This window comes from Falco naumanni, chromosome 2 (assembly GCF_017639655.2).
Source record: "Falco naumanni isolate bFalNau1 chromosome 2, bFalNau1.pat, whole genome shotgun sequence".
NCBI classification, from domain to species: Eukaryota; Metazoa; Chordata; class Aves; order Falconiformes; family Falconidae; genus Falco; species Falco naumanni.
In genome coordinates, this window is record NC_054055.1 from 77015422 (window position 1) to 77030891 (window position 15470).

The 15470-nt window shown below is 44.2% G+C and overlaps 1 protein-coding gene across 3 annotated transcripts in view; it reads right to left on the bottom strand.

Moving 5' to 3' along the window:
* The window catches only part of RUNX1 (RUNX family transcription factor 1), a 176163-nt gene that overhangs the window by 29491 nt on the left and 131202 nt on the right, over positions 1-15470 (bottom strand). For 2 of the 3 annotated variants that reach the window (XM_040585036.1, XM_040585035.1), the window contains exon 6: positions 6447-6638. The exons of the other annotated variant lie outside the window; for it this stretch is intronic. In XM_040585036.1, the coding sequence (XP_040440970.1) occupies positions 6447-6638 (192 nt within the window). The remainder of the gene's footprint in view (positions 1-6446; positions 6639-15470) is intronic. 3 annotated transcript variants of the gene reach the window in all.

Here is a 15470-nt window from a genome sequence, read left to right on the forward strand (position 1 = left end):
AAGGCTGCCAGGGATGCTTTGATACCTAGGAACCATCTTCCAATTTCCAGCCTAAACTCATTGACAGTTTACAGAATAACCACTTGTTCTTGAGCCGACACTGTCCTTCAGCACAAATGGTTCTCCCTCCTCCCCAGTGTTGAGTCTCTCTGCTTTTTATTGACTCTAATTATCTTCCTCCCAGTATCTGTTTTGACATGCTGAATAAACCTGGCTCTGCTAACCTTGTCTTTAAAGTAAGGTTTCCTCTTGTCATACTAACAGCCCCCCTTTGCAAACACTGCCACTTAATTTTTTCTTGAACACTGGGTGACCATTACTTCATCTGGACCTCAGATGAGATTTTTCTAAGACTTTCTATACTGCTATTAATACAGTGTCCCACTTACAGTATCTCAAAATGGCAAAATTCATGGCTTATTTCTGACAGGGGAGGAGGGAAGAGAAGACATTTTCAGTGCCAGATGGAGGGAATTCCTCAGGACCACTCTTGTTCCTGATGGAAACAAGAAGGTATCTGCTGCTGGGTATCACCACCCCCCTCATGTGTCACAGCAGAACCAGCCCTGAAGATAAGCAAAGTCTTGGCAGAGATAACATGTCATGGTAACAAAATTTTATTCCTGTCAAAATTAGTATTTGGAGAGGACCCAAATGGGATTATAAACTTTACAAATCAAATGGAAGACATGCCTCTTACTATAAGGAGCTTATTTCCACATGGGATGAAATGACTGAGTGAAAAATTATGTTGAGAGCTGGAGCCAAGAAAAAATGGACACTATGAAGCCACAGATTATTTAGTTATATGATGCACATCTTGTGTATGTCTTTACCAGACTGATATTTTCTAGTCTACACAATATATTCTGTATAATATATATATATACTATAACCTCACAAATGTCCTCCAAGATACACGTATTAGGGATGTTCGTTTCAGAGCAAAATGAGAAGTCTCACTTCACCAGAAATGCTACACAACTTCCTTTTGTGCTTCTGCAGATAGCAAGAGTCACATTTCTGCTGCTGCTTTTTAGTTTATGCTTTAGAGCAAACTTCCTAAGACATGCTCCAGTTTGGCCAGCGCAAGCAACTCTGGACAAAAACAGGAGCACTTGTGCCTGCAGAGTTACAGATGGATTCAGACAGCCTTAAATAGGAGGTTTATATGTATTTTTTAATAAGGGGTGTGAAAAAGGAGGGATTTTTCCCAAGAGTGGACTTCTATTAGACTGAATGAAAGAAGAATTGTTTTGCGTATGCTAATCCAGTTCACATGCTCATGTGCTCATCTCTTCGGATGCGAGCTGGTTTATGACACAATAAATAGACAGCAGGGTGAGTCTGCTGCTAATGACACTGTACCCCTTAAAAAGAAAAACTGTGAAGGTTACTCATAGCATTGTATAAAAGCATTATCTGCTGAGCGATAACCGTGAATCAAAGAAACATATTGTACTTTCAGTAAAAAGACATTTCTCTCTATAAAATGTCTTTTTTATAGAGCCAGTTGAAACCCTTCCAGCTAAACAGATTTGGTTTTCAAAATATTTTGGGAAAACAACACTATTTCAACAAACTTCCTGTAATCGCCTGGTGGCTGTGGAACTCGAGCTCTGGGTCCACACCACTGAGGTGGCTTCACCTCCTTCCTTTTCCCCACACAGGAGCTGTTTGGTGGCTACTGGCATTGAAAGGAAAGGAAAGGAGAAAGAGCATCTCTTCCCATTGCCCAGACCAGGCTCCTGGCATGGATTTGCCACGATAGCCAGGGCAGGAGAGGAGTGATGGAAGGGAGCTCCAACACAGGGGATCTCCTCTGGCCGCTAGCAAAACATGCGTGACCTGGCTTGTGATGGGGAAACTGTACTCTGGGGCTGGGGAGGAAGGCTCCCGCACAGCCAGGAGCAGTGCCAGAGCCGGGGAGCTTGGCAGCTCCAGCCATGCTGATTGGAAATGATGTACCTGCTGCCAGCTCCTGTGCTGCCCACGCTGCCCACGCTGCCTGCCGGCGTACTGGCGCAACTCACACCCTGCTACTCCGCCAGCCGGGGGAGGCAGGAGCGGGGCCGATAGGAAGGGTGCCAAGCTCAGGCAGCAGTCGGTCAACATACTGGGGAGTATATTTCGGGATGGAGAGGTCAGGTGGTTAATCAAGTGGAAATGGATGATACATTGTTAAATGCCACGTACTCGCTCTGCAAGCACGCTGGGTTAAGGAAAGATGGGGAGACACAGACGTGTCCAACGAGAACATAAAAATACCAGCATTTAGCGTATTGCACAATGGAAAGAGTTGGCGAGTCCCTAATCTTGAAAGCCTGTTTATCTGTTTTGGCAGGGAGCTACGAGCACATCAATCCGGATTCTCGAAAGAGCCTGAAAACTGCATTTTGCAGCAGCAAAATGTGGAGACAGAATGACAGCCCCATTGAAGCCCACTCTGAAACGCTGCTCTGTGAATGCTTCTAACTCTATTAACCTATGGCCTATTAAGCTGATTTAAAAGTGGAAACACTAAAAATCGGGGCAGGATACAGCTGTAGTAGGAAAAAAGCAATTTTAATTCCCCACGCTTAAATGCTGCCCTTGACCATGCTCCTGCATTTCACTGGTTCATGGGAACCCTGATAAACTTGGGCTGGTTTTGGTGGAACAAGATTACGATAGCAAGGACCTTGAAATGTCTCTTAAACAAAGCATATTGCACCTGGAGGAAGACAAAAGGCTGGCTTGTAACAAAATAATTTCTCAGTCGTTATGTTTTGTCCTAATTCAAAGAGCTGATCTTTAAATGATCTCTCTTGCTTTGCTATCGGTGCTAATTCTGCTGCTTCGCTTAAAGATCTGTCAGCAATTTTATGACAGCCTCTTGTTTCCAGGGATTTTAGACTTGGTCATAAAAGCGTGGTCCCAGCTGAAACTTAACATATAAGGTTACAAAATTTAAAAAAAGAAGGAAAAAAAAGCAAGTGAGCAAACTCAGATATTTTTAAGGCCGTAAGAGCATAAAAAAAACCAGAAGCATGTAGCTTAAAGTGATTACAAGGATCATTTGTTTTCCCTAGACAGGAGAAATAGATTTATTTTATTTAATTTTTTAATCTATAGGTAATTAATAAATGACCAGTTAGAAACATTGTTTGGGCTAATTTGGAGAAAAAAACACCTGAAGTTATTTAATTGCACGTGTTTCGGGATTATATTCTTAACCTCACTAGTTAGAAATTTATGCAATTTATTAACTCAACAATAATGCCACCAAAAGAATATGTCAGAATGACTGACACATTTAAAATATTTCTATTGGCCCTGAAAGTTATACTGTAAAGAAATTATATAGATTTGTATTTATCTAAAACTCTGGAATTACAGATCTACCTACTCTGGTTAACATTAACCACTGTAAAACTAGTCATTATGCATTTAGTATCTGGTTCAGGCTGGTGTTAGAAGAAACTCAACCAAAAGATATATATAGAGATATTTATAGTTATTGTATATATAAACTTAAATACTCATCAAGGGTCTTGCCTAAACTTTTGTAAACAACACCTCAGCACAGCTCGCATGGCTCTGTCTATTTTCTTTTCCCTGCTGTACAAAGGAAGGGGTGAGTTAAGGTTGAAGTGTTGGCTGGCTTTGGAACTTTAACTGAATATCCTTACTCTGTGCGTGTAGGTCAAATCCTTTGACATTATAATCTTGGTACTGGCACAAAGTAATCTTTCAACTTAAACCATGTGTGATGTGGTGGAAGCTTTTTTCTCCCCTTTGGTCTGTGAATTGGCTATGGTTAGATTGTTTAAATGAACAGGTGTACTTTCTCCCTCCTTGTGATATGAAAGAAGCATAAAACTCGATTATAGCAATTTATGGTCTCTTAACTTGCTTGGACTTGTATCCATGACACAAGCAGCTTTATGTTCAAATTCAAGACTTGGTAAAATAGGAAGTTAAAATTAACCTCAATCCTTTTATAGATTAAAACCTCAACAAATAAACAGTGGTTTAGTGGCATGGCAACCTGCCCCTTTAAATCCACAAACTAGTCTGAGATGTCTATTTTGAGTTAGTTTTGTTTTTTTTAAAAAGATAATTGGACTTGGATGAGTAGAGGAGTAGCCTGTGATTCATACTGGTGTGAGTTAAAGCAAAGTTTAATGCCACTGCTTGGAAGTTAGCAGTGTATGGGGGTTTATGTCTTATTTTATGCCTATATAAAAAACAGTCTGTGCGCGCTTCAGTGAGGTTTAAACAGAAGTGTTTCAGGATGCAAAGGATGTGTGGATAGGTATAGCAATACTATGGGGCTGGTCAGAAGTGTTTTATTTTTGGAGGCTTATATTCTGAAATATAGCACTGTTTATTAAAAATAGAAAAAAAATTAAATATCCCAGCTCCCTAGAGGTGACACAGGAGATCAGCCCGAAAACCAATCATACTTAGAACACTGAAGAAAAAACGATGGTGCAGAGCTCTTTCCCACCCTAGCCCTTTCCCCCACTGTGATAGCATGACCCTGAAAAGACAAGCCTTAAAACCTACAAAGTGTCTGCAGCAGAGAGAGTCCCGAATCAGGGAGGCTTCAGTCTGGGGCTTATTTTACTGATAGCAACTGCAAGCCTCAACAAGTTGCTCATTGGATAATGTGCACATTTTGGAGGCAGAGGGAAAGGGGAACAGGGAGAAAGCAACACAATAGATGAACAGCAAGGTATCATTGAGGAATCATTAGCGGTTTGATTGCTATCATTTTCTGAGCTACGTCCACAGGTGAAATGCATTAAAATCTTGTTTGCAAAGACCAAAGCAGAACAACATACTAAAACTATTTCTGGAGGGAGCAGCTGAATCCCCAGCCGAGCGTGAAAAGCCTCTCTCTCTGAAGTTGTACGAGCAAGGGACTTTCACAGGGAACTAGGGAAGAGGGATACTCAACGTTAAACCTGATACTCTGCTAAGCATATAGTGTTCCCGAGAAGCTGAAGAATGCAGGTCTGTGACTGATACCTCCACCCACATAGCCACTGGCTGCTGAGTAGCCATAATAATATGTGCGTTTACTTTTATAGGAACGGAGCTGTGCGCAAGTGAAACACAATGTGGTTTGCTCTGCAAATCAGAAAGCTAAGTGTGGGGACTGCCGGGGCTGGGAGAGGTGCAGGGCTGGATCCTTCACCTGAGTTGACCTGGCATGGCTCCAGGGAGGGAAGGAGCTGGGTAGTCCTTCCAACTGTCTTTTTGCCCACCTCTTTTTACAGCATGGCATAGACCATGTGTTGATTTATTTCCCATGCTTCTCGAAAATGCCTGCTTCTGCTCACAGCAAAGTCAACGACAGATTTGCAGTAGATTTCACTAAGCCAAAGACTTCCTAGCCCTGGGAATAAAAGGATGTAACAAGCATTTGCCTTAGGTAAGTGATTGCCTTTTCTGCATGCAACAAGAGTACCCTGGTTTTAAAAACAAATGCTGAAAAAAATAACTTATTCTGATTTGCGATAACTACGTCCCTCCAAACCCCCAGCAGAGAACCTCGACTAGGGCCATTTCATTCTGTCTGGAACAGAGGAAATCTCCTTTCAGAACAGCGCTCGCTAAAACTAATCTGTCCCGCACCCTCCCTTTAGGTGCATCTCACTATGAATCTGCATTTTGATATGCATTTTGCAGAATGTTCATCAGCTGCCAGTTTAGTGCCCTGATCCGCTGCTCACTGAGTCTCAGCTGATCCTAGGAGCAGAGTTGGTTTTAGCAGGGACAGACTCAGCTTTAGCAGTGGCAGACAAGATTTCAAGCTAGACGACGTGGTTTCACTGTCATCTGAGCCTGAGCCTTGGAAGAAATCAGACTATTGAGTCACTATTTTGCAGGTTTTCATTCAAATAAAACCCACTGGATAACCATCAGCCACAGAAACACGCTCAAACCAGCCTTCCCATATTAATGTCTTAGCACTAAGAGATTGTCTTCAGGGGACAAAGCACTTTGCAAAGCTTTCTTTGCTGCTGCCTTCCTGGAAAAGGTCAAAGCAAGACGTTGACGGTATTTGTCATTCAAGCACACAATGATAAATATCCATCAGGAAACACACCTACACATAGAAAAAGGCCTGGCATAATGCATCTTTGCAAGAAAGAAATGGCTTTCAAGATGTCACAGTTCTAGCACAGGTGAGGTTAACAAACACTGTGAGCTGTACTGACACCGGGAACACAAGACATACTTATGGTCCCCTTAAAATCTGTCAGGCCTTTAGAAATAAAGACATATCTTAGGAAGCCCCTCCTTTCACTCGTTAAAGGCTCTCACTCGTTAAAGGTGGCCAAGGAGAGTCTAGAAGAGATGGAGAGACAGGGGGGCAGCACCTGCAAGCCCCCATGCTCTGCAGGCTGGTGGGGTGGAGGTGGGCGAGTGGGGGGAGGATTTCAGGTACTTACCCTGAATCTGACTCTGAGGCTGAGGGTTAAAAGCAGTGGTGTGGTTCAAGGAGGCTCGTGGGTTGGGTGTGGGGGCTGGGTGGTGTGGGCTGACCCTCATGGCCGTACGACGCAACTGCTCCAGTTCACTCAGGCGCTCTGAAAAGGACAAGCTCCCGGGCTTTGTCTGCTCATCTATTTTCTGACGATGTCCTATTGTGGGAGGGGGGGGAAAAAGATCAGAAAATCTCACTGATACATGAGGTCTGTTGACTTACTTTCTTTTTCAAATTTTTTTTCTTTTTTTTAAACCCCTCATCCACTGGCAAAGTACCTAACCAGCTAGCGGCCATCTGAAATTAAACTGAAACCACCTCCCTGCAAAAACAGGAGACACAGGCAAGTCACCCATTGTAACCGTATCATGGGGCAGGCCAAGATATGGCCTAATCTGAAGAACCAGATCCACTGAAAATACTAGTGCCTTCTAACACCTCGCACTGGGAGAGAAGGCGTTTCTAAAAGGAGGTCTGTCTGTGGGGATTCATAAAAGGAGGAAACATCAAGTGGCTCCTGTGCTTAACCTGCACTGGAATAACTTCCTCAAGAATTAAGTTCCAGATTGTCATAAGGTACCATAATTAGGTACTATGGGGCTATAAAAAAAACAACCCCCCAAAAAATCACATTTTTGGATCCTTTTGCAATGGATTTATAGACAGAAATGGGAAAGAAACACCAGAAGCTGGCAGAATTGAAACTGGAGTAGTGGCATCAGGACCTTCAGAAACATGAGATCCTACCAGACATCTGACTATAAGAGTGTAGATACTGACATTACAGCATCCGCCAGTGCACAGCAGACTTGGTCATGGCCACATGGGAGTTAGAGGGTCCAGCACTCCCCAGGGCAGCCCTTGGAGTGCAGCATGAAGTCCTGGTGCTGTGGCGCACCAGGGCTGGAAGGGGACAGGGAAGGCGCTGGAGAGGCCCAGCTCCAGCGCAGCATCGGGGCATGTCCAGATTCAGCTGGAAAGGCAGAGACATCATGGCAGGACTGGTTTCGAGATAAGCCTTAGCTAGCAGCAGGGAAGGGTATGCAACGACTGAGGTAATGCATTTCTAACTCTTGCCTGTGGCTGCTTTCTGCACCCGGGTCCTTTGTGTGTCAACCTGTTACCACAAAGACAGCACACAAACCATAGAAGAGGGATGTCTCATCTGCTGGAGCCCTTGCTCTCCAGTAGGCATCACTAAAGCACAAAATTTCAATCCTTTTTCCACCCTCTTTAGAGCTAACCCATTGTTACGACTTAGCAAGCTACTTTTGTGTCTATTGGTTTCCAGTCTTTTGAGATATCCTTCCAAAGTGGGGTAACTTATCCTGGAAGGCTGCTGACACCACACTTTGGGGCTGAAGTGAAAACCTTCCTAGCAGACTTGTGTTTGGTGGAATGTCTTAAAAGGGATGCTTCAGCCATGTTCCCAACCAGGCAGAATCAAAACTTCCCTTTGTAATTTTCCCCCATCCCCCAACAGAGCTTTTTCTTCCTAAAGATCACAGAAAACAGCCCTTCAGCAGAAAGCCCAAGAGCAGACTGTCACTGGCACACAAGCTGTCTTTTCAAAGTCTCCAAATGGAAGGCACGATACTGACTGCAATGAGTCTATGAGGACATACCGTGACCCCACCTGTATTTAGTCAGTGGAGTAGTATCCCCAGCTCCAAAAATCTCATTTTTGTACCTTCTGCTTGGAGACCTTCTTGTGGAGCTATATTGTCATCATCCCTCATTTTTCCTCAAACCCAATCCCATTTCTGCACATTGCATTTGTCTCAGGAAATCAGCTGCCTCGTGAATCTTTGTGGCTTATCCCTTCCCCTTCTTCCCACAGGACGCAGTTACCCTGATGGGAATGCATATCAAATTTCTTGCCCAGAGGTCAAACACCTTTTTTTCTACTTGTTCTCTTGAAGAAGATGGCATTATTCTTGGTTTCTGCTGAAAACCATAGTCTGCTATCTGCTCCTGATTGTCATTTTCTTGTCATGAAAAGTTGCCTCCTGCAGCTTTTTTTTGCATTTCCATCCTCCCCGCATGGAAGTGGCCAGTGCTGTTCCTGTGGTGAGTCCTCTCTCAACTCATGGCTACAGCAGCGAAACAGACTAGCACAAAACTCTTGAAAACAATCCACTATGCCTTATTCCACACATCCCTGTAGTACTTAATACATAAACATTCATAAACATCCAGCTTCCAATTTTGAGTATCAGTTAAACAAGCAGTAAAAGATCTCTAAAGAGCTCTGTACACCCTTTACTCTACAGAGTACTCTTTCAAGCCACCCTACCAGCTCAATCAAGACACAGGACCATTTTATGCACTGAAAGGAAAATGTGCATTTAAGAGCAATTCCCAGTAGCTGCATTTCTAAAATTAAATTTTAGAACTTTTATTATGGTTCCAAATCACAGTGGCTCGGCATTTCTTCCTGTTGCCAGACCCTTTGGCACAGCTTGAACTGTCTCAGATTCCACACTGTGCTGTAAATTATCCCAAAAGGGAGGGAAAAAAATTACAATATAAAAAGACATGTTATATAGTAGCAGTTTCATCATTAGAGACACCCATTAGGGCTTCTGAAAAAAAATATGGAGGGGAGGAGAGAAGCAAAGATGAAAAAGACTTTTATCTGACATTCTGGTTAGTCAAGAGCAAACACTTTATTTGTCGGCAGTGCAAAGCTGGATGCTGCCTCAAGCCTTGGGCTCCTGACCCTGGACTTGAACGCAAACATGCGGAGTCATACAAGATGTGTAAAATACCTCATACATTTGGATTATTTTAAGCTTCGGCAGGCTGAACCCAGGGCTTGCAGAGCCAAGAGCCAGATCCTTCCAAATCCACCCCACCCCCACCCCCCGCTGTAATTTAGTTCTAATTTAAAATTCAGCTCAGACATCTTCTGTTTTTAAGTGAGTGCACCAATGCCAGGTTTGACCTGCTGCTACCCTACCTTCTCCTCCTACCTCCCTGGTGCTGCCCTCCCGGCATCCTGAGTTTTGCCTGCCTGGTGTGAAGCCAAGCATCCCAGCAGCGCACGCCCATGTGCTAGCAGCCTCACACGGAGGCCAGCAGTTCCTCTGCAACCAGCAGGACAAGGGCTGCATTAAAGGCCACCGAGGCAGGAACTAACTTTCCTGCTTTGAGCCTAGCTCAGGCACTAAATTTGTGTCGAGCTGGCACATGATGCGGGGCAGGGCAGGCAAACCCAAGCTCGCTCTGAACAAACCAGCGAGCAGACAGCGAGCAGGACAAATTAACCCAGGCACCGCATCCTCCCGAGGTCACCGCGGGGCACCCCGTTCCCAGCCAGCTCCCCGAGCTGAGGGGGGTACATCTGCCTGTCTTTGCACTGCACATCCACCAAGTGAAACTCCTGGATGCCACCCCCACCCCACCCCTGTGCTGCCCCAGACCATCCTGCTGAATTTTGGGCATTGAAGGGGGGTGGCTCAGCTAGCAGCCTCCTGCACAGGGCCTCCTCCATAGCCTGAGGGTACCAGTGGTGCATTGGCACACCCAAGATCTTGGACTTGTGGAAATTCCACTCGTGTCAATGCACTCAGGGAAGAAAGACTAGCATCAACAGGTTCCTTCTCAGGGGAACTCTACTGTTGTTTTCATCCATGCATCGCAGTTTTTGGTGGGAACTACCTAGAATCCATGCCAGGCAATTGTCACCTCAAGATGTTGTTCCAAAAGTGGCTCTTTCTTTTTTCTCCCCAATCAGAAGAGCTATTTAACCTTTTCTCCATTGCTGACTGCTTCAGGCAGCAACAGAGAACCTGTTTTGCACAAAGGTCTGCAGCAGGTAAGTGAAGAACTGTGTCAGAAAAATGTAGCAAATATAAATGGTTTTCCCAAGCCACTATAAATGCACAGGCAGAGCTTTGCTAGGGTGACTTGTATTTTTGTGTTTACTAGCTTTACTTTGAAGTTACCCTCTAAATACCTTGCTTTAAGAGCAGGCAAGTTATCCTCAGTTCACCCCTGTAAAGCCCAGGACTGTTATTATCCCCCTTTTATACGTGGAAAACTGAATGACAGAGAATTGAGGTGACTTGCCCGTGGTCAGGCAGTGACCCTGTGGCAGACGCTCGCCTCCCGGCTCAGCACAGTGACCACAAGCCCAGGCTTCCTCTTTCCAGGAGAGCTGTGTGATGCAGGATGAAAAAAAATAATGGCAGGAAGGCATTTGGAAACTGGTACGGCTCCACTGAGCCGGCAGTTTGGCCACAAGGATCTGCCACTTTTGCAAATCAGATGGGATTTTGTGGAAGTCAATCAAACATCCGCTTGTTGAGTGAAGAAGGCTTTGGCCCAGAGTTTGAAGAGAGAGACAGATTGCCATGAGACATCACCACTGTCCTCTTTCCCTCCTCGTGTCTCCATAGTTTTTGACAAGCATCAGTTTGCAGGTACTAGCAGAGGAAAGAAAAGAACAGAATTTTTTTCCCTTGGGTTGCATGGTCAGTGTTTGAGACACTGGAATAAACAGGACATCCAGCCTGCTTGGCTAAAACATAGAATTTGAGGGCTTTTGGACTTTTTTTCCTTATCCCTTTCAAATACTGTTTCAGTGAGGCCAGGTGGATTTTTTTTTTTTTTTATGCAGAGTATTAAACAAGGAGGGCAGAGGAAACGAGCTTTTCCGATACTTTTACAGCAATGCAACATGAAAGTGCTTTCTTTCTTAATGGGAGGGAAATGCAGTTTTATAGACTTTAAGAGACTGTGGAGCACTCAGCTTGGCCCATGGCCACGTGGTTGGGGCTCTGGATGTGGAAACAAGAACAAAGTGCCCCAGCAGCCCTCGTTTCTGTGCATGTTGGGCACTCATTGGGAACAGTCGCTCACTGTGGGTTCCACACCGCAGCTGGCCCCATGGAGAAGACAGCAGCGCTGCAGGCTGCTTCCAGGCACAGAAAAAGAAACAGGTCTCCCATTACCTTCCTTTTAACCTAGTTTTTAAAAGTGTTACAAGATGCCTTTCAGGTTCAGAAGGGGAGAAGCAGGTAAAACAGAGGCTAAGGAAAGGCATTGCTACTCTCATTCTGCCAGCCGAAACTACTGAAATTCCTGTGGGTACCCAGGACCGTTTTACAAGTAAACACTGCTGGAATGTATTAATGGGCTTTTTTCTCTCTTTTAATCCAATCACAGGATGACTACACTCTTCTGTTGCTTGCTTACAATCACTCGCAAATCTGACTATTAGGACCTGTTGCATTGGAAGGTACTAACACTTCACAAAAGGTTTGGGCTTGGGGGACAATGATGGAGACTTGCTGGCTCACAGCTGCTGGGCATCCCGGTTAGAGGATCCCAGACCTGAGAAGACATGCCACAGGTGTTTGTGTGTATTATCCACAAATTTTCAGCCCCAAATCAGCAGGTTGTACTTGCATGGAGATAGTATAAGCAAAGTTTAATTAAGTGGAGCCCTTTCTCCCTGAGGGGAACAGAATACCTCCCCTTCTCTCCTCTGCCCCCCATTTTTCCCAGGTGGACGTGGAAACTTTCACATCCAAAAAGTGGATCATACACAGGAACTACAGCATCTGGCCAGACTTTGCCGAAGTATGGAGTGACTGATGAGATGCTATGCTTTGGATTAACGAAAACTGGCTGCTTTGGAACCACGTTGGACCTTGATATAAGCATCTCCTCTTTTCAGGGCTGTTTGTGTTCAGGACTTTGGTTTGGCTCCAGCTCTAGCGGGGTAGAAAATAAGCCATGTTTCATTGTGTCCCGTTAATAAAGTGGTAAACATTGTTTTGTGCCATGGAGCTAAAATAAATCTAATTATTTTATTTTGTTCATAGTGAAGGATGAGAAGAAAACATACTCTTTCACATTATTCTAGGAAGTGAGCACACTATCTTTAATGCAAAAAATGATATATTCTTGTAAGAAAAAGTGAATTATAGTGCTTCTATATTACTACCAAGCTGGGAAATTGAAATGCTTGAAGGTGAGCTGTCCTGCTCGCAAAAAAAGCTTTTTTTGCTAGTGATAGAAATAGTGCCTTAAGTGCATAAGCCAGTAATGTTTTCCTATGTGCCAGATATCCCAGATATAAAATACTTTGCACGCTCTTTTTCCCTGACTTCCTATCTGCACAGAAAGAGCTAGTATAACTTTTCCAGGACATCATTTGTTGTGTTTTCAAACAGACCTGACCTCATCCTCCAGAGATGTATGCACATGCGTAAGGCACTAACCATTGTTACATGGCAGCCCACAGGGCTCTAGGAAATCATGCTTGAAAATAAATCAAATCCATAGAGTGGTTTCCTCTCTAGCCTCTGTCACTTGGAAAAGACTTATATCACTCTCAGGCATTAGAAGGATCAGTATGGGATAGCGTCAGATCTTACCAACCTCTTGTACAGTGTTAAAAATATAATGTAATGAGTTCTTAAAAAAGGAACTGGACACACTGTAGGATATTTTGTATTATTATTGCTGTTGTGAGGAAAATAATTGTGATGGTAGTCAGAGCTTTGAGTAGACTCATCAGCAATTACATTTTCTTGCTGTTTTTATAAAGCACTGTACAATGTGAGCCTTCTTTCCAGACAGAAGGAGCATCATGGTAGACAAGACATTATGCTCAATGGTTTTGTGCAGTGTCTGTAATTACCAGCAGAATCAGTGCTGCTCACCAGATCCGACTTGACCATAGGCACGAGGTGCTGGGAAATGTGTGAGTGAGGCTGAATATTATGCGGCTCAATGACCAGGCTGATATTCAGCCGCTCTTCAGAAGCAGAATGCCAAGCAACACCAAGCACAGACAGACTCTGGGAAGCCCTTCCAGATGTGCTTCTCCTTTCAGCTCCCTGGCAAACCTCACCCTTTTTGTGTCTCTATGGAAAAATCTGCTTGTTACTCCGAGTAACTGCAGACAGACTAGATGTTTCAGGTATGAACCTTTGCTGAGTATTTAATTTTTTCCATCAGGGGATCCAATTTGGCTGTATGTTGAACAGGTGTCCAGTGATACCAACAAGGTGAGCAAAGATTTACATGGCAGGTTCCCTGCTCTCTGGTAACCCCCAGTTTTGCCTGGGGGAAACCCCAGGCAGTTTCTTGCACCTCTGTTGGGGTGTTATTCACCCTACTGTAACAACATGCACGCTGAGCAGCTGGTGCATTTTTTTCCTGTTTTTTATCAGTAATTAAACAATATTTTGGCAATATATTTTTTCATACATCTTCTTTTTAAAATCAGCACTTTTTAAATATAGGTAGAGCAAAATCTGCAATGGAAGAGAGTCCTGCCCCAGAACAAAAGAGAGCAGGTGAGAGGTTCCAGATCCAGCCACTCTTGCCTGGCTTATACTAGAAAAAGAATGTGGTTTCCTATTTTCCAGGTGAGTGCCCTAATTTCAGGCTGCGAGCCCTTTTTGCCACTGATTCTCTATCCAGCTGCAATGGGAGAGCTCCAGCAGGGAACATCCACAGCAAAAGGGACAAGCAGAAGCTGCAGGTCTCCCTCGCCTCAGCTGGCATGTTGACTGCAAGACCGCAGGCTCCTCTGGGCTGGGTCCTTCCAGCTCTCTCCCTGACTCCTGACGAACATGTGAAAAGCTTCACGTCTTCCCTGAGGTACCACAGCCAGGAAAAGCAATCTTGACAATTTTTGCAAGGCAGGAAATATGCTTCCTCCTCCCCCAGCTCTGCTGGTGAGGCCTGGGCTGTACTAACAAATAGCAATGCACGAACTTCCCACTAAAAACACAATTATTTTGCTTGCTATGCATCCACCAAAACTTACGATGAATCTGACATATGTGTGTCCTCTACTTCTGTTGTGCAAGTGCAATTATTCTGTGGGTTCACCCCAGAAATTAGGTCATCAGAGCAAAGTAAAAGTAAGGGAACCGAGTGTTAGGAGTTTGGAGGGAAGAAGTTGTTTATGAAAGTTAAATTAGTCTGCAAAATTATACCCTTTGCTTTCTTTTCCCTTGCCCCCATGTCAATGTATATACTAAAAATCCTGACTCCTTGACAAAGTTTGAATGACTCCCAACTTAAGCATTGGGTTGCCAAAACCCTCTTTTGTTTCTTTGTAGTTTGCATCTTCCCACACGTACAAACCACCATAAGAATACCCTCTAGCCATGGGCTGAGACATCATAGTTGAAGATATATATGAAAGAGTAGGTGCAGAATGAGACACAACCAGCCAACCAACAGCTCAGCAAACAACCAAGAAAAATACAAGCACAGAAAGACACCTCTGTCCAAAGAAAAGCTGCGGAAACACAAAGCTCAGGCAGCAAGGACTGAGCCACCATTTGAGCAGTTCTTGGGAGAGGGTTGTCTCTCTGCTGAATACAGGGGACCAGGCTCCTAATTCAGGCACCTTAATGAAATGTGTGAGCTTAGGTGGGATGAATCTGGACCACCTCCCTCAGCCTGAGTAGGAAAAGCGAGGGATGACAACTTATGCCACCTTTGCAGTGCCCCTGAGAGGACAAATGAACAGGAAAGTGAGTTGCACGAACATCACGGTATTGGAGGCCAGAGAAATAGCTTAGACAGAAACCCATTTCATCAGTCCGCTGAAATATCTCTAGACAGTAAAATGAGCTGAACAAGGGACCTGCAACTTAAATGTCAGGTGCTGTGCCTCAATGTTTATGTAAACCAGGGGAATCTGGCAACATGAAAGTAAATTTACTCCCCATGGATACTGACCATTCAGACTTTGACAACTTGTAAAAAACTTTGCTCCTGTCCAAAAAAAGTATATAGTCAGGCTACGCATTTCCCTTGAACTAAAGACCTTTGCTTTTACCAAGTCTGGTGACTGGTGTTTCTACACAATAATCGAAAATACCTGTTTTTTCCAAAGAAATGAGGGTTTGGGTACTTTAATCTGTAGGTTACTTAGAGTCCCTCCTCTGTACTAACGCTCCATTGTGCCTACACAGGACTGCAGTTCACTGAAAGCTCATAAATTTCATGT